Genomic DNA, 19,117 nt, shown 5'->3' on the forward strand with positions numbered 1-19,117 from the left:
TCTTTGTCCACTTCATTTGCTTTTTATGTGGAGAATCAAATGTTCTCAACTTGTTAATATTTTCATGAAGGGTATGCTCATGAATGGTACTGAAATTGCGGTAAAGAGACTGTCAAAAAAATCAGGACAAGGTGAAACAGAGTTCAAGAACGAGGTTGTTGTTGTTGCAAAGCTTCAGCACATAAATCTTGTCAGACTTCTAGGGTTTTCGCTACAAGGAGAAGAGAAATTACTCGTCTATGAATATGTTCCAAACAAAAGCCTTGATTATTTCCTCTTTGGTCTGTTAGTTTTAACCGTCAAAAATGTACTTTAGTCTGTTCTTGTACATAGTGAACTATGATTAACTAACTATGTTTACATATGCAGACCCTAACAAGAGAATTCAGTTGGACTGGACTGTGCGACGGAACATTATTGGTGGGATTACTCGAGGAATATTGTATCTTCATCAAGATTCACGGCTCAAAATCATACATCGTGATCTCAAAGCGAGTAATATTCTCCTAGATGCCAACATGAACCCTAAAATTGCTGATTTCGGAATGGCAAGGATCTTTGGAGTGGACCAAACTGTAGCCAATACAGCAAGAGTAGTTGGAACCTTGTAAGTATATATCAACATAAAAAGTACTACACATTTGATCACAGAACCCTTTCGCTTCCGATTAACTTGTGTTTTTGCAGCGGTTACATGTCTCCCGAGTATGTGACACATGGCCAATTTTCGATGAAATCAGACGTCTATAGCTTTGGAGTATTGATTCTTGAGATCATTAGTGGCAAAAAGAATAGCAGCTTCTACCAGATGGATGGTTTAGTTAACAATTTAGTCACATATGTGAGTAATTCTAAACTAACAGAGTCCCGAAAAAAAATTCTTTATTTTTTAATCAATAATCACAATTCCAAATATATATCAGGTCTGGAGACTTTGGGAGAACAAATCACTACCTGACCTCATAGATCCCAGTATCATAGAAGATTGTAAAACCGATGAAGTCATTAGATATATTCATATTGGGCTGTTATGTGTTCAAGAAAATCCTGCGGATCGACCAACAATGTCGACGATTTACCAAATGCTCACAACCAGCTCAATTACTCTGCCTGTGCCTCTGCCACCTGGATTTTTCTTCAACAACAGACCAGGATCGAACCCACCAGCCCAGGGATTGGAGTCAAGTCAATCGATGAGCAAGTCTATTACAAGTTCTGTAGATGAAGCAACAATCACCTATGTTGGTCCTCGTTGAATATCCAGCATGCTCTGTTTGGTTTTATATGTTTCCATATAGACTTGTCAACTTTACCAATAACTTGGAAGACAAGCAACCAAATACTAGAGGACTAAACCTTGATCTCATGTGTTGTTCATACTTATTTCAGTACAGGACAATGAAATAGGAAGTGCTGAATTATGCAGAGCTGGTAATTGTAGTCAGGCCAATTTTGGCGAATTTGCATGACAGAAAATTTTGTATGACTTTTTAAAAAACAGAGAAATAATGCCACGTGAAGAAGACTTAATCAATCACTTTCACCTTGAGAAAAAACTCAAATTAGTGTGTTTTGTGAAAATTTCTGCTGGGGCCCATTGTTATATACCTTTAATCACCATTGAACAACACGTCGTAACGCAAGATTTCTAAAACCTCAAATGACACTAAACTAATCATTAAGTTGACTTTGACTCAACTGCTCAAATGTCCTTTACTCAACTGCTCTCGTAGAATGTTTGGAGCCTCCAGTTTTGACAGAGCCAACATAAAAGCGTATTTAAATATTACCATTTCACCAAAGAAAAAACCAAAATCTTTATAAAAAAAAATAATGTGTCGAAGCAATCTCTTACCGATCGTGTTATCCATCCTTGTCGCATACGGTTTCGTCTCTGTGTCCGGAGAGATTTGCGTGAACACTGCCGGTACTTTTAGGCCAAATTCTACGTATGACTCAAACCGTCGACTCATCCTCTCGTCTCTTGCCTCTAATGTCACGGCTCGAGACAACTTCTTCTACACCTCTTCGATTGGGCAAGAACAAGACCGAGTCTACGTAACGAGCCTATGCATCCCTGGAGCTGAATCAAAGGATTGTTCAGATTGTATTACCGAGGGGGTTACAGATTTAATACAAAACTGTCCTAACCAAACAGAGGCTTTCTCATGGCCAGAAACTGAAACTCTCTGCATGGTTCGTTACGCCAACCGTTCATTCACTGGATCGATGGAGCTAGAGCCGCACACATTAAGGTGGAACACCGGAAATGTCACCATTAATATGTCCGAATTTGACAGAATTTGGGATTCGTTTATGCTTCGGATGATAGATTCGGCTTCCAGTGGACGCAATGGAGCTTCATCATCTTCTTCTAGTAACAAGTATTACGCGGCGGATGTGACTTCATTGACGACGTTTCAGCGAGTTTATGCGTTGATGGAGTGCACACCGGATTTATCACCGGCGAATTGCGACGCTTGTCTTCGAGCAAGTGTTAGCAAGTACCAAGAGTGTTGCCGTGGGAATCAAGGCAGTGTTGTTCTGAGGCCGAGCTGCTTTTTCCGGTGGGAACTTTATCCTTTCTTTCGAGCTTTTGATAATATTACTTTGACGACGGCACCTCCACCGCAGCCTTCAACTGGCGATAGGGACCGTATGTCCTTTTCATTTTAATATCATATCCTAATAATTTTGACCTAATTTCGGAAATAAGTAAGTAAGAAAATAAATTATCTTTAAATTAAATTTATTTATTTGACCTGTGTAGATGGCGATGGCGATTCGCTTTCAGTGGGAGCTATAGTGGGTATTGTTGTAGCTACCGTCGTCATCTTCTTGCTGCTGCTCGCTCNTTCAAAGGATTGTTCAGATTGTATTACCGAGGGGGTTACAGATTTAATACAAAACTGTCCTAACCAAACAGAGGCTTTCTCATGGCCAGAAACTGAAACTCTCTGCATGGTTCGTTACGCCAACCGTTCATTCACTGGATCGATGGAGCTAGANTAGGGTTTTCTCATAGATTGAGGAATAGGGCTTTCTGCTAAGATGGTTAGAATTTGCTTATGTGCTCTGTTTTCTTGGAGACCTATTGTGACGATTTTGAAGGACCAAACTGAATTTTAGCTTAATAAAGCTACGATTTCGTTTTGCAGCTGGTGATGATATTTCAGTACATTCGTTGCAATTCGATTTTAAGACGATTGAAGCTGCTACGGATAAGTTTTCGAGGAGCAACAGGCTAGGTCAAGGTGGATTCGGTGAAGTATTCAAGGTATATTGTTAACTTCTTTCAACGACTTGTTCCTGTTTCTTCACTTGAAAGTTTGAAACTTTGAACCAATATATGGATGTTTGATTAAATGTCAATTCTTTTAGGGTATACTTCCAAATGGAAATGAAGTAGCGGTTAAGAGACTGTCGAAAACATCAGGACAAGGTGCACAAGAGTTCAAGACAGAGGCTGTTCTAGTAGCAAAGCTTCAACATAGAAACCTGGTTAGGCTTCTTGGGTTCTGTCTTGAGGGAGATGAAAAAATTCTCGTCTACGAGTTCGTTCCAAACAAGAGCCTTGATTATCTATTGTTTGGTATGTTGCTGTCAGTACTTGCCATTTTTGAAACCTTCGTTTTTAGTCATTTAGCTAACGAGTATGTACGAATGTACAGACCCTGAAAAGCAAGGTCAACTGGATTGGACAACGAGATACAATATCATTACTGGAGTTGCTCGAGGAGTTCTATATCTTCATCAAGATTCACGGCTTACAATCATACACCGTGACCTTAAAGCTAGTAACATTCTTTTAGATGCAGATCTGAACGCGAAGATTGCAGATTTTGGCATGGCCAGGATTATTGGTGTTGATCAAACCCTGGACAATACTAGCAGAATAGTTGGAACATAGTAATTTCTCTCCCCTTTTGAGTTTCTACGAATTAAAAGTCTTTAATTGTCATCTTTATGCTCAAGTACACTCTATGTTTCAGTGGTTATATGTCTCCCGAGTACGCAATGCAGGGCCAGTACTCCACAAAATCTGATGTCTATAGCTTCGGGGTTTTAGTTCTTGAGATCATTAGTGGCAAGCGCAATAGCAGCTTTAACCAAACAGACAGCAATTCTAGCAACTTGGTCACATATGTGAGTATGGATGGAGATGAAAACATCAAAACACAGACTTCTTTTATCTTCGATTAACGTACTAATCGATCTCTCATTTTGTAGGCATGGAGGCTTTGGAGAAATGGATCACCATTAGAACTCGTTGATCAAGTTGTCGGAGAGAGTTGTGACAGCAGCGAAGTTGTCAGATGCATCCATATCGCATTGTTATGTGTTCAAGAAAATCCAACGGATCGTCCAACTTTTTCGACGATCATCTTGATGCTTACTAGTAACACAATCACCTTACCCGTGCCTCACCAACCTGGATTTTTCTTCCGAAGCGATCGGGACGTAGTAGCTGAAGACTTGGAGTCAGGTCAATCTACTGGCAAATTTCTTCCTTTCTCTATCAATGATGCAACAGTTAGTGATATAGATCCTCGTTGAAGACCACTCATGATGTTCATAGTATGGTTATTGTCTTATTGAGTCATTTCTTAATTGGATTCAGAGGTCCAGTCCCTATACATTTTCTTCATATTGCTCTCCTTTTTTTTTGTGACTGTAAATTTGTAATTGAGCACTTTAATTAAATTTGCTATCTCCTATTAGTTTGGTTAATGATTCAGGCAACCCCATACCCATGTCTCTTCACAGCTATGTTCGTTATCCTATGTTCATTTCTCTGTTTGATCAGTTATCTGTTTACTAAATTAAAGCGGCGTTTTATGGTATAAATCTGGTTTTGATGTGTTTCTTTTAGAATCCATATCAGATAGCAACGTAGATTTACTACAGATAGTAATTACAAAAATGCGAAAGAGATAATAATTGTGAAGCAGCTAATGAGTCTATCTATCCCTTATATATTAATAGAGAAGCATTCTCAAAAAAAATGCTGATGTGTCATCGTTAGAGAGCTCGAGACACCAATCAGTTTATTGCTCTCATTTGTATAGATATTTACATATAATTACCATTGAATGATTAAAAAATATTCATTTTTTATTAATTTAAAAAATCAAACATCTAACAAAATATTTCAATTATCAAATATATACGAATCATTCTTATAACATATTTATAATTATTAGATTTAAAACATTTTCAAAACCTAAAATTATTCACCTATTAAAAATCTGATTACTATCCACATATTTAAAAATTCAAAAATTAAGTTATCACAGTAAACATTATTATAAGGGATTGACTAATTAAATATCATTGGTATAATTTTTCACGGGTGAAACATATTTGAAATAAATGTAAATTTAAACAAAATAAAAAAAACATAATTATATATTTTGCTTTTACACAAAGGAATTTTAAATCGCAGAAAATAATTTTACTCATAACTCTAATTTTATATATAGATTTATCACGCATATTGTGCGGGTTGTTACCTAGTTGTCTTATTAATTTCTTGATAGTGTTGCTCTGATTTTTCCAATCGACGTTTAGGGCATTTTCTCTTTGCCAATCCCCAATCGATCAACTTAACCAGTCGGTCCTATATATTAGGCCATTTAATTTAAATGTAATTCTTAATAATGTATCCTTATTTTCGCTCGACTTAGTTTAATGGATTTAGGGTTTTACATTTTGGTTCTAATTGCTGATTTCGCGCTATTACCGGGAAGATTGCTCTGCCCTACCAATTGACGAATTTTACGTACATTTATACATTTTTCTTTTTCCTATCTATATGTCACTTCGTGTAAAATGTTTTTTTTTTGGCTTATCTCACCGTCCAAATGTGCATTATTTCTTCCTACGTGTTTTTCTGGTTCCGGGTGCCACATGAACATGATTCATTCATATAATTGTTTGTGGCTATTGTTTTTTAGCTTTTCTCATGCATCATGCATCAATTTGTTTATATGCGTGACTCAACAATAAATTGCACATGAGTCAACCCAATAGACATTGACTAAGTAAAATTTAATTCACACAGATGTGCTTAACGGACTTGAATCTATGCATATATACATTCATACACACTTGTGTGCTCTGTCCACCCAAACTAAACTTGTATGATATCGAGAATGAAACTGATATATCTTTTGTTAGTCTTCTGTTTTTTCCTTGTAAGCTTTCATGTTTCGTCTGCACAAAAATGCGGGAACACTGGTTTATTTAGACCCTACGATAGATATGATACAAACCGTCACCTTCTACTCTCTTCTCTAGCTTCTAATGTCTCAGCTCGAGGTGGCTTCTACAATGCTTCCGTTGGACACGGACCCGATCGGGTGTATGCTTCCGGGACGTGCATCCAAGGTGCTGAACCAAAGGTTTGCTCAAACTGTATCAAATTTTCTTCTAAAAGGTTGATAAAGAAATGTTATAACCAGACAGAAGGTCTCGACTGGACCTCCTACAATGGAATTCCTTGTATGATACGTTACTCTAACCGTTTGTTTTTTGGATCACTCGAGATGGAACCATTTAATAAGGAGTACCATAGTCCAGATTTCCTTGTCAACTTGACAGAGTTTGAAAAAACATGGGAGGCCTTGATGCTTAGTGTGATAGCAAAAGCTACCTCGTCGTCAAACCCAATGTATTACGGTGCCGACAGCCAAAAGATTGGGACTTCCCGAAACATCTATGGTTTTGTGCAATGCATTAGCGATATATCTCCGCGGAGCTGTGCCAAATGTTTAAGGAAAAATGTGGATCACTATAAGTTATGCTGCCGTGGGAAAACATTTGGCATTAGTTTCAGGCCGAGCTGTTACATGCGGTGGGATCTCTATTCATTTTATAGAGTTTTTGACAATAAGACGTCACCCACACTTCCTCTTGAAAAAGGTAGAATATCTCTCAGAACTAAATTTACCAGATTTTGTTTTCTTAATCATTTAGCTCACCATGATTGATGCTTGTCTACTCTGTTCTTGTAGTCAAATTTGCTCCCACAGCCGGTGAGTTACACTCATTAGTCCGAGGTACTAGCTTTTTTCTTGAACCTTACGGTACTAGCTTTTTTCTTGAACCTTACGTACTAGCTTTTTTCTTGAACCTTACGGTACTAGCTTTTTTCTTGAACCTTACGGTACTAGCTTATCTGCTCTGTTCTTGAACACTACGGTAATTTGTGCTTGTTTAGATGGCAGAAAGACTTCTACAGGACTAGTACATGTTGTTCTCGCCTTGGTGGCCAGTGTGCTGCTTGCTCTAGGGTTTTGTATTCTTTATAGAAGGAGAAAAACGTACCATGAATTTGCAATTGAAAGTGAGTTCTTCATGATTTGATTTAAAGATTTTATTTTAGTTGTCATCTATTTCTCTCTTCTTATGAAATGGTTATATATTTCTCTTGTAGGGGGGTCAATGACGAATTATGGTACTGAACCACCAGATGATGGTAAGATACTATACGTTTCTTTGCATTAAAACTGCAAACATCCCTTGGAAACGCTCCACCATAACACTGTTATATGTGCTTTCAGTTGCAGATGATATTACAAGATCAGGCATAGTTCAATTCGATTTTAATACAATTGAAGCTGCAACAAATAATTTTCATAAGAGTAACAAGCTAGGTCATGGTGGATTTGGTGAAGTTTATAAGGCATAGTGTTCTCTAACTTTCCCAAATACTATTTGTGTTATAAACTCTGGTGCCAGAAAAAAAAAAGAGTATTCGATAATGATTGAAGATCATACGAATTGACAGGGAGTATTCCCAAATGGAACAGAAGTTGCTGTGAAGAGGCTGTCTAAAACTTCAGGTCAAGGTGAACAAGAGTTTACGAACGAGGTGCTTCTTGTAGCTAAGCTCCAACATAAAAATCTGATTAGACTTCTTGGGTACTCTGTCAAGGGCGAAGAAAAGATACTCGTCTACGAGTTTGTACCGAACAAAAGTCTCGATTATTTCCTTTTCCGTAAGCAGCATATTATATATTCCTTGAAACTTTTGTTCTTGTTCTTCATAGGCATGCATAGTCCTAATGGTTCTATACATTGGATCTGCAGACCATGAAAGGAGGGCTCAGCTGGATTGGAGGAAACGATACAACATTATTGGAGAAATAACTCGTGGGATTTTATATCTTCATCAAGATTCACGACTGACAATCATACATCGTGACATTAAAGCGAGTAACATTCTCCTGGATGCTGAAATGAACCCGAAAATTGCTGATTTTGGTATGGCAAGGAATTTCAGAGTGGACCAGACTGAGGACAATACAATAAGAGTAGTTGGAACATTGTAAATAAGTGTCCATTTCACTTACATTCTGTCTTTCCCTTTTCTTTTCTGACAAAACTTGAAGTGATATGTCATGTGTTTTGCAGCGGTTACATGCCTCCCGAGTATGTGGCGAATGGACAGTTCTCAATGAAATCTGATGTGTATAGTTTCGGAGTTTTGACTCTGGAGATTATTCTTGGCAAAAAGAATAGTAGCTTCCACCAGATACATGGTTCAGTATGCAACTTGGTCTCATATGTTAGTACTCAAACTTTTCTACTTCTTTTAGCAATGATCATGGCTCTCAAACGTTCAGTTTTTAATTAATGACTTGAATAGGTATGGAGGGTTTGGAACAACAAAACATTATTGGAACTCGTAGACCCGACCATGGGAGAGAATTATGATAAATATGAAGTCGTTAGATGCATCCATATCGGGTTATTGTGCGTTCAAGAAAACCCTGCTGATCGTCCAACCATGTCCACAGTAATTAAGATGCTCACTAATACTTCAATTACTCTACCTGTGCCTCAACCACCTGGATTTGTCTTCAGGGCCAGATCTGAGCCAAACCTATTAAGCAAGATAATGCAGATTGGTCCGTCTACTACCATGTCTTTCACTTGTTCCATTGATGATGCATCAATCACGGATGTTTATCCTCGTTGAAATTATCGCCACAGTTACTTACAGACGTACTATACACACATTCTCTGAACCATGTTATGAAGAAAAAATGGGGGAAAAGAGTTTTGTATGTTTGTCCTCTGTTTCTGCTTTTTTTTTTTGTAATGTGAACTCTCATTTATATTTCAAAAAATAAAGGAGACTTGGTTCAATTTTTACACTCAGTCATAGCTAACTGTTGCTATAATTGTAAGTTCTTGATTAATTATGAAATTGTGTTGCCAGGCCTGGAGGATTATCAGAGAGAAGAACTGAGATGATGCATCTACATCCAAGAGATCTTGTCGTCCCAACTTGTCCACAATCAACCTTATAGTCTAGCAATATCCTATGTTCCTCAACCATCATCAAGAACGAGATGGCCTCGAGTCTAGCGAATCGACGGTCAAGTCCAAAGCCAAAAGGAGTAGTTGTGTCGTGTGTTAGGTCTCTTACACTAATCTGTTACTTGTGACCCGTTTGTTTACTATGCTTGACTCAACTTAATATGCATTGACTTAAGACTTAGGTACCAACGGGTCTAGGACGGCTTGCCACAAAAATTTAATTGACACAGAGACGTGTTTAATCCCTATGATTTGTTTTGTTCTTCTAATTAGAATTATTTGGGCATATTTTTACAATTGAAATTATGTTTTTATTTGCCCATGTAAGCTCCGTTGATTGCTTTGCGTGAAATTTGGTTTTCATTAAGAATTAAATTCTCAATTTTGACCATCATGTTCTCAATACCAAAGAGAAAATAATTTTGAAGTAGCTAATGATTTTTTGTTACAAAACAACATAAAAGATTCATATAATTGCAACAATGGAGTCGATAGGTCTACAATGGACTCTTTGTATGACACTTTACTCTAACCGTTCGTTTTTTTTTTTTGGATTACTCACCATTGAACGATAGTGCGGATTTCCAAGTCAACTTGAGAGAGATTGATGTTTTGATGTTTCGTCAGTTAATGCTGAAAGATAGTATAATTTTCAAACCAGCTCATTTAGACCGGTAGCAACTAGATTTTATTAGTATAGTTTAACAATCACACATGTACAATTATTTCAAACAATTAAACTATCATATTCAAAAATGTAAAAGTTACATTAATAAAAGGTATAACATACGTTCGGTGTTAAATTTACCATGTTTTCAATGTCTTAATGTCTTTTTGATGATAATTTAAAACACACTGAAGCATTTATGTATAAAAGTCTTTTGATTGAATAAAATTCTACATTCAACTAAAAAAAAAGAATTACCATGTTAAAATTAATTTAATGGTTTAACACATAATTTTATTAGAATGTAATTTTGTATCCATTGATTCATAATTTCATATACTTCCTTTGTTTCACAAAGAGTGTCATTGTAAAGTTTTTTCTTTGTTTCACAAAGATTGTCACTTTATATTTCTAATGTAATTTTTTTCATCAAATTTTCTAATTTACCGGTTAAAAACTATTTTTATTAAATTGGAATGAGAAATTACTCATTAAATAATGGCATATATGTATAATTCAAGTTTTTCTTAATTTTGTGCAATGTGTCAAAATGACACCGTTTGTCAAGCGGAGGGAGTATTAGCTAAACGGACTAATAAATACTCCCTCCATTTTAATTACCTGTCGTTTAATGTTGTTTTACACATATTATGAAAATCATCAAATTTTCTATCTTATCCTTTTTCAATATATATTCTGATTTTTTTATTGATGGAAACATTAAAATAATGGAATAAAATTAGAACTTTTAACAAACATTTGCATTGGAAATCATAAACCATAAATATTATAAAACAAAAATTTAACTCAAAAATGACAAGTAATAAAGAACGAGGGAGTAAATCGTTTACTTTGACCTCTTGACTTATCTTCAGCTTCACGTTGATCAGGAGTATTGAGTTTATAAATGGGAAGCTCCATGATTTGGAACCCAAAATAGAGCTCAAGCAAGTCGAACCATGTCTTCTTGCGTCTATTTCATCTTCTTTTTATTTTTCTCATTCCTCACTATCTAGAGAGCTTCTGCTCAAAAACCTTATTACCTAAATGGGGGCTGTCAAACCACGACAAGTTACTCAAGAAACAGCACTTACTCCACCAATCTTCAAACCCTTTTGTCCTCTCTTTCTTCCCCTAACGCCTCTTACTCCACTGGATTCCAAAACGCCACGGCAGGAAAAGCCCCCGACAGAGTCACGGGACTTTTCCTTTGTCGCGGAGACTACTCACCCGAAGTTTGCCGTAGCTGCGTCGTCTTCGCCGTTAACGAATCCTTAGTTCGGTGTCCAGATAAGAGAGCAGCCGTGTTCTATTACGAGCAGTGAATCCTCAGATACTCAGACGAGAATATACTATCGACCGTTACATACGACGGAGGGTTGATCATGCAGAACCCCAACAATATCTCTTCTAATCAAAGAGATTGGTTCGTAGCTACGGTGTCGTCCACGTTAAACCAAGCTGCCGTCTTAACAGCTAACAGTTCTAGAAAATTTTATACTATAGAGACCGAATTGACCCCAGTCCAGACTTTGAACGGGCTGCTTCAGTGCACTCCTGATCTTACAAGACAAGAGTGCTTGAGCTGTTTGCAAAGTTCTATAAAGGAAATGGATCTTAGCAGAGTTGGTGGAAGACTAGTTTATCCTAGTTGTACTTCAAGGTACGAGCTTTACTCGTTCTACGAAGGAAAGGCCATTAGAACACTACCACCATCACCACAACCACCATCACCACTACCATCACCACCAGTACCGATGCTGTCGCCCGCACCAGCTCTTACACTACCTAGTAAACACTTTTTTCTTCCTCTGTTTTTTTTTCTTTCTTTCTGATTCTTGAAATTATAGCAATACCAAAGTAGAAAGTTTCCTTCTTTTGATCTTAATTAAGTAAATGATGTTTGAAAAACAGAGAAAGGTGGGAATTCAAATGTGTTGGTGGTAGCCATTGTTGTGCCTATTACGGTGGTTGTTCTGCTTTTCATAGCTGGTTATTGTTTCCTTACAAAAAGAGCAAAGAAGAATTCTGATACTGCACCAAACATTGATGGTAAAAGTTCGAATAATAAACTATCTTAACTAGTTTTAATATTATAACTGGCTAATCTTTTTTATTATTTTCTGATTGTTAAGACTTCTATTGTGCAACAGGAAATGATATAACAACCATCGAGTCGCTGCAACTTGATTATAGAATGATTCGAGCAGCAACAAATAAGTATTCAGAAAATAACAAGATTGGTCAAGGTGGATTTGGTGAGGTTTACAAGGTACGTACTATCACAAGGTCAACAAAATTATGTACTTTTTCTTAAAGTTTTGTGTCAATACATTCTGATAATGAGATGATGCGGCATGTAAACAAAAATAGGGTATATTTCCGAATGGAACTCAAGTTGCAGTTAAGAGACTGTCAAAATCATCAGGACAAGGTCACACAGAGTTCAAGAACGAGGTTGTTGTAGTTGCAAAGCTTCAACACAGAAATCTAGTTAGGCTTCTCGGGTTTTCTCTTGAAGGAGAAGAACGGATACTGGTCTACGAGTACGTGCCCAACAAAAGCCTTGATTATTTCCTCTTCGGTCAGTTCATTTATTGTGTTGTTATAGTTATTCTTTTTCTATTTTGAAACTTGGGAGCTATAAGTCTTTAGATTCAACTCTAAATCATGGATACGCCACACAGATCCTGTAAAACAAGGTCAACTGGACTGGACTCGAAGACAGAAGATCATTGAAGGGATCGCTCGAGGAACTTTATATCTTCATCAAGATTCACGGCTTACAATCATACACCGTGACCTCAAAGCAAGTAACATTCTTTTTGATGCGGATATGAATCCCAAAATTGCTGATTTTGGAATGGCGAGGATCTTTGAGATGGACCAAACCCAGGAGAACACAAGCAAAATAGTTGGTACCTTGTAGGTCATTTACTTCTCATAAGTTAAGTTTATCAAACATGATTTTTTCCAATATTCTAAAATTTTGTTGTTGCTCCAGCGGTTACATGTCTCCCGAATATGCGATACATGGCCAATTCTCAGTGAAATCTGATGTATATAGCTATGGAGTGTTAGTTCTTGAAATTATAAGCGGTAAGAAGAACATCAGCTTCAACGAGACAAACGACGCACATGACTTGGTCACATATGTAAGTTTAAAGGCAAACAAGTTTTATATTTACCTTTCTTGCAACTTAAGCAACTAATTTGATTGACTGATATTACAGGCTTGGAGGCAATGGAGTAAAGGAACACCATCAGACCTCGTGGATCCAGTTATTATAGATAATTGCCAAGAGAGTGAAATAGTTCGATGCATCCATATCGGTCTTTTATGTGTTCAAGAAAATCCTGAAGATCGTCCGATCATGTCAACCATTTTTATGATGCTCACTAATAATACTGTCACTTTACCAATGCCTCAACAACCATGGTTTTTTGTTCCTGAAAAAGATTCGCTTGATTAAGATCTACCAAGTCTGTTCCAAGGTTTATTGACGATGCATAAATCTCACCATTTTTCATATTTACATGTTTTTACTGTAAACCCACTCTTTATCTTGTTTACCATTAATATCTATATGAAAGGTTTTACTATTTAAACCCACAATCCCAAAATCTAAATTCTAAATTTATACTTCTAAACATTAGTCTTCCAAAGTTATGTCCTGATTTAGTCAATCTCTTATGTAACTATAGAAATCTTATATAATATAAGAAGGTTTTTCTCAACTTTTGCTAAGGAGATGACACTTGGCGTGTTATCTATCTAACACCTGTTTTATTTGTTGTTTTGACTTAATAAACAAAATTTATTTGTATTTTGGACCTAAGTAACTATTTGCCCAAAAAAAAAAATTTCAACATTTCATTTTTCCTTCTTCAATAAGAACCAGTTGTACTGTTGTAGGTCTCATTCTAGGATAAATTGATGATAATTTATTCTGAAATGATAAATATATGTTTCAATCTTATGTATGATTCATGGGGAAGAAATTATTCTAGATTATGTTAGATTGTGAGATGTTTATGTGCTGTCAAAATTCTCTTATCAGTTCATAAATTTTTGGCTCAAATTTAAAATTTTGAGTTTTCATTCATGCTTAGTTTCTGGTATTTAATCTTGTATAATCTACTGGTGGGATGTTTTCAATTGTTTATTCATTTATTCCTCATTAGATCTTACCAATGTTTTTTCCATAAAAATAGAATGAATTCTATTTTTCAAAAATTAGAATTCAATCCCTAATTACTCTCCTTTTAACACAATTTTTCAGTCATTATTATTTAATTTCAGCCATTAGGTTCTATGAAGAATTATATTATTTTTATATATCTTTCCAAATTTTAATAGGTATTCTTGAATAATTTTTTTAAATTTTTTTGCAGGTTATCATGTTTGTTGTTCGAATTAATACTACAAAGAGAAAAATTATGTGAAAATGTTTGACAAATTTATTTATTCATTAGAGTGTTTATGTATGTCTTTCCTACTCTCCATGGCCTGGTCCAGCAATTTTGGATGTCATACTTCCATTTTTTTTAAACCCTTTTTTTATTATAAATAAAATTATAAAAATAGTAATATAAAAATTTTCATTATTTCCATATTGTAGTTCGTTTTGCTTGCTCATATTTTTCTTTGTCTTTTCAATGTTTTCATGTTCATTTAAACATTTATACGAAAATAAATATCATATTGCCTAATAACTCATTATTCTTTTAAAACTTTTCGAATATGGAAAATTTTTTATTACAGTTTCAAATTTGTTTTCCTAAATTAAATTTTACTTTAAATCTCAGTAGCAATAAGTTTAATTAACATTAATCTAATGCTCATTAACCAACAATTCAAAAGATGAAATAGGTTTTTACATAAACCTAATAAAATTTCATCCGTAAATTGGATAATCTAATGCTGCATGATTGGACATGATTTTCGGGATGTGGCCTTTTTTACAGACTGTTCAGACTTGGTGAAGATGGTGTCTTTCCCTCAAGACTGGCCGGCTTTCAAGACCTACCTCGACGATATAGAGATGGATAAAGAGGAGTTCTCTTCCTTTTCTTTATCTTTTATTCCCAGAAGTGCTAATATCAGTGCGGATTCTTTGGCACGCCAAGCACGTACATCACCGCAGCTTGTTTCTTTTGTTAATTGTTTTCCTTCGCATTGGCTCATTTGAGCTGATCTTTTTATGTTGTCAAAAAAAAAAAAAAATTGGATAATCTACATGAATAATATACTGTTTTCTTATATAAAACTTAAACTTCTAAATTTTATTGAAGTTATAAAAAAAATCTAATAATAACTGAACTTATAATTTTTTTTCCTACATAAAAGACCTAAAACTTTTGGTCTAAATATGCCCCATAAAAATTGATGCCCTTATCCTTGCTTCACTTGCTTGGCCTATGGGTCCGGCTTTGAACTATATTTTATTTTTACTTCAGGTTGTCGTGTTTGTTAGTTGTGTTAATCTTACTACATTATAAAAAAATGAACTATCATGATTTAATATGTTGAACATTTTAAGTTTTGTTCCTTTCTTATATTTTAGAATCTCAATTTTTTTTTTCTCTTTTGGGTATTGATGTGTTAAAGCAGGCTAAAACTTCTTCTTATTGGACGATATATATGAGTCTCTCCATTGTACATTTAGTTTCTTATTAGTCTTCATCTTTAAGAAACAAATGTATTTTAAACTATTATAAAAAACGAAAATTGTATATTAAAAAACCATGTTGTTAAGTTTGTGATGTCTTTTTATCTCATGGTACGATATGAGTTGCATTTTTCTATACAATATCTGATTAATTTGACTTATATACTTTTGAGTAGTATATGCTAACTGTATATTAGTATCATATATTTTTAGGAATCTTAGTATCAAACAGAGCATTTTCAAAAATGTCCATTTTCCTATGTCAATTTTCAATAATACCCTTTCATGTTGTTCATTTTCAAAAACATCCATTTTCTATGTATAAAATGACTAAATTTTAAATTTTAAACTCCAAGTACTAAAACCTTATCCCATCAAAACTATATCCTAAATATAAAATAGAGAACCCAGGCTTAAAAAAAAATAAAAATTAACATATTGTAATTTGTGTAAAAGAGGAAAAAAGTAAAAATGTTCAAAAAATTGGTATTTTTGAAAAGGTATCTCAAAAAGGGTATTTCTAACAAACTATCATATAAGAAAGAGGTTCCAAAATTTCTTTACATTAAAAAATAATATTATATGATGAGAAACTAAATAAATTTCTGACCAATGCACATGCTCTAATATATATTGAAATACTCTAATACTATACATAAAAGGAAAACTCAAGTAACATCAAACAAATAAACCCAAAATTTATTAATATGATCGGTATATTTTTAAAATCACAAAAAAAAACCATTGCTGAGTAGAAATATAAAGCTAATAATCTCCAAAGTACTAAAATTGAACAACAATGTAAGCTAAATCCGTGCGTAGCACGGAATGACTTCTAGTAAATACATATAAGAATGATTTCATTTTATTTATTGTTAAGAAAACTAATGAACTATCTTAATGTACAAGAATATGACCTAGATGAAAATTCAAAATTATATTCGTACTATATTTTAATTCAACCTATTATAATTGTACAACCATTTGCATTCTAAAAACATCTCCAATTAATATATATTTTTTTGGTAAACAATTAATAAAAGATGGTAACTAGAAATTGATAAAATAAATGGTTCTTATATATTCGTGCTCTACTAATATTTTGTATCCTACTATATTAATTGAGAAGTACAAATATGAAAGTAACCTTAAAATGTGTAGAAAATTACATTCAATTGCCATTAGAAAAAATTAATTAAACTTAATTAACTAATTTAAATAAATATAATTAATTAAAAAACACTCACAGATTAAATATTAAAAAATCTAAAAAAATCTAAAAAAATATTTTCTCTCTCTAATAAATTATGGACGAAATTAGTAATTATTTTTAAAAAAAAATATGTAAACCAATCAGAATTTCAAAAACTAAGATTTTATATCCAAGTATACAATACAATTATTTTTAATAACTAAATTCGAAAATTTTGTTAAGTTTTCAAATTATGATTCTCCTATCATCTTTATTTTATTTTACTTACAAATTGTTTGAAATTTTCATATAATACTTATAATATAAAATGCATTTTTTTTTCTACATATGTTGTGATTTGATTTTTTTTTAAACGAAGATATATTACTCATTCTATGAAAATGTGTGTTTTAATTTCCACATTGGCAGGTTGGTAAAACTAAATTTATATAAATGATAAATTAATAATTTTTATTTGCTCATAATTAAAATATTTAAATTACGATTTTAAATTTCAGAAAATAATGATGCAAATACAACAAACAAACAATATAAAACTGTAATAATACGTCAAAAATAAAATACTATAATATTGTAAAATAATTAGTATTCAAATAGACTAATAGATTTACATAACAATTTAAAATAAATATTATCTCAAATAAAATAACTTTTTTATACAAATAAAACAATAATTTTATTATTATATTATAATTTTTTTTTTTAAATGTTGACCCGTGCTTTAAGCAACCGGATATATCCTAGTTAGAAAGTTAAAAGAGAAGACTTGTCAGTTGTCACATCCAAAAGAGGAAACTTGGTTAGAAGAGATGACGCACTAACGAGTCTTCGTTTACTTTGGATTTAAATAATTGGCTCTTATTTTACAACACGTATACGTTTAACGACCACTGATCAGCTTGACGAATTCAACACTTGGAAATTCGGGGAAAAAAACACTTCCGTTTGCTGTTTGAACTGTAAGAAAGGGACAAAACTATGTTCGACTTTGTCTTATGACGTGTTCGTCCTAATTAGCACCGGTACCAGCTTGTTTATTACGCTTGACTCAACTGAAATTGTAAATGAGTCCACTTAGTTTTTTTTTTTGTTTTTTCTTCTTGAATAAAGTTAATGGTCCTCAGAGCTTCCAGCGGATGTTTACTTGACGAGGACATATTTATGGACAAAAAAGGGGTATGCATATTATTTATACTTACTTTGTTGTCATATACCTTAAATATCATCTGTATGATGTTGAAAATGGAACTGAAGAATCTCTTGCCAATCTTGTGGTTTGTCCTTGTAAGCTTTGATGTTGTGTATGCACCAGAATGTGGCACAACAGGGGTTTTTGAACCACGTGGTAGGTTTGACATAAACCGTAGGCTTCTCCTATCTTCTCTTGCTTCTAATGTTTCAGCTCGAGGTGGCTACTTCAATTCTTCGCTTGGCCAAGCCCCTGATCGAGTGTATGCTCTAGGGATGTGCCTTCAAGGTGCTCAACAAGAGATTTGCTACAATTGTATTGACTTGGCGTCGAGTCTATTACTAAGCAGCTGTCCCAACCAGGTCGAAGGCCTCGCCTGGACTGAAAAACGGATTGTGTGTATGGTACGATACTTCAATACTTCTTTTTTCGGATTACGCAAGATAGAACCGCATTTTCCTACATCCAATCCGGAAGATATCACATCAAGCTTAACAGAGTTTAATCAAGTTTGGGAAGGGTTAACAAGTGGTATGATAGCCAATACTACTTCTCCATTGATATATCATGGTTTTTGTGGTTTTAACCATGATATAAAGAGTCTTTTAGTGTCTTTTCATTTGTTTCTAGATTGTTTTTGAGTCTTTACAGGTTTTTAGCATGAAAGGAGCGAAATGGAGCAATTTGGATTGTTTTGGAGCATAAATCTCGAAAAATCAATTTGAAGTCTGATTATACGAAGGGCATCGATCGACACTAGAAGAGCATCGGTCGACACCCATTGCAAATCGAGACAAGTCTTCAAATTTGGAAGTTTTACAAAATTGCCCGAAGTTTTCCATATTTGCAACATAAGTCCCTGACGTGTTTTAGGACATATAAATAGTGTTTTTAGGTTTTCCAAACCCATAAGTTTTATTCTATCAAGTTTTATTCTAGAGAGTTTTATTTTTCTGCAACCCTGTGAGATTTTGAGAGTTTTGGAGAGAGAGATCTGTTTTGAGAGAAGGATTTCTTGAACTCCCTTTTCTTCTTTTAATCTCTAT

General features: G+C 34.3%; 3 protein-coding genes and 1 pseudogene across 4 annotated transcripts; all 4 read left to right on the forward strand.

Annotated features, from left to right (window-relative positions):
- LOC104731148 overlaps nucleotides 1–4,695 on the forward strand; it is a 6,846-nt pseudogene extending 2,151 nt beyond the window's left edge.
- On the forward strand, nucleotides 6,144–8,993 carry LOC104731150 (putative cysteine-rich receptor-like protein kinase 16). Of its 2 annotated transcripts, none has more exons than XM_019233777.1 (7): nucleotides 6,144–6,942; nucleotides 7,217–7,348; nucleotides 7,572–7,687; nucleotides 7,793–8,003; nucleotides 8,095–8,332; nucleotides 8,419–8,572; nucleotides 8,654–8,993. In XM_019233777.1, exons 1-7 carry the CDS (start codon nucleotides 6,144–6,146, stop codon nucleotides 8,984–8,986), a joined length of 1,983 nt encoding a protein of 660 aa, XP_019089322.1. In that variant the 3' UTR covers nucleotides 8,987–8,993. The 2 variants fall into 2 exon arrangements, with proteins under 2 accessions (XP_019089322.1, XP_019089323.1); XM_019233778.1 differs by having other exon boundaries at nucleotides 6,156–6,924; nucleotides 7,223–7,348; nucleotides 7,566–7,687.
- Nucleotides 10,957–13,350, forward strand: LOC104731156 (cysteine-rich receptor-like protein kinase 15; the record flags this gene model as incomplete). Its single annotated transcript, XM_019233775.1, is given in 7 exon segments — nucleotides 10,957–11,788; nucleotides 11,912–12,049; nucleotides 12,151–12,269; nucleotides 12,371–12,581; nucleotides 12,685–12,922; nucleotides 13,002–13,152; nucleotides 13,231–13,350. Coding segments are annotated over 7 exon segments (1,809 nt in total), but the record flags the coding sequence as incomplete, so codon positions are not given.
- Nucleotides 17,939–18,883, forward strand: LOC104731155 (cysteine-rich receptor-like protein kinase 14). Its single transcript, XM_010450437.2, has 2 exons — nucleotides 17,939–18,602; nucleotides 18,723–18,883. Exons 1-2 carry the CDS (start codon nucleotides 17,996–17,998, stop codon nucleotides 18,728–18,730), a joined length of 615 nt encoding a protein of 204 aa, XP_010448739.1. The 5' UTR covers nucleotides 17,939–17,995; the 3' UTR covers nucleotides 18,731–18,883.

The sequence above is a fragment of the Camelina sativa genome, chromosome 12, assembly GCF_000633955.1.
Source record: "Camelina sativa cultivar DH55 chromosome 12, Cs, whole genome shotgun sequence".
NCBI lineage: Eukaryota > Viridiplantae > Streptophyta > Magnoliopsida > Brassicales > Brassicaceae > Camelina > Camelina sativa.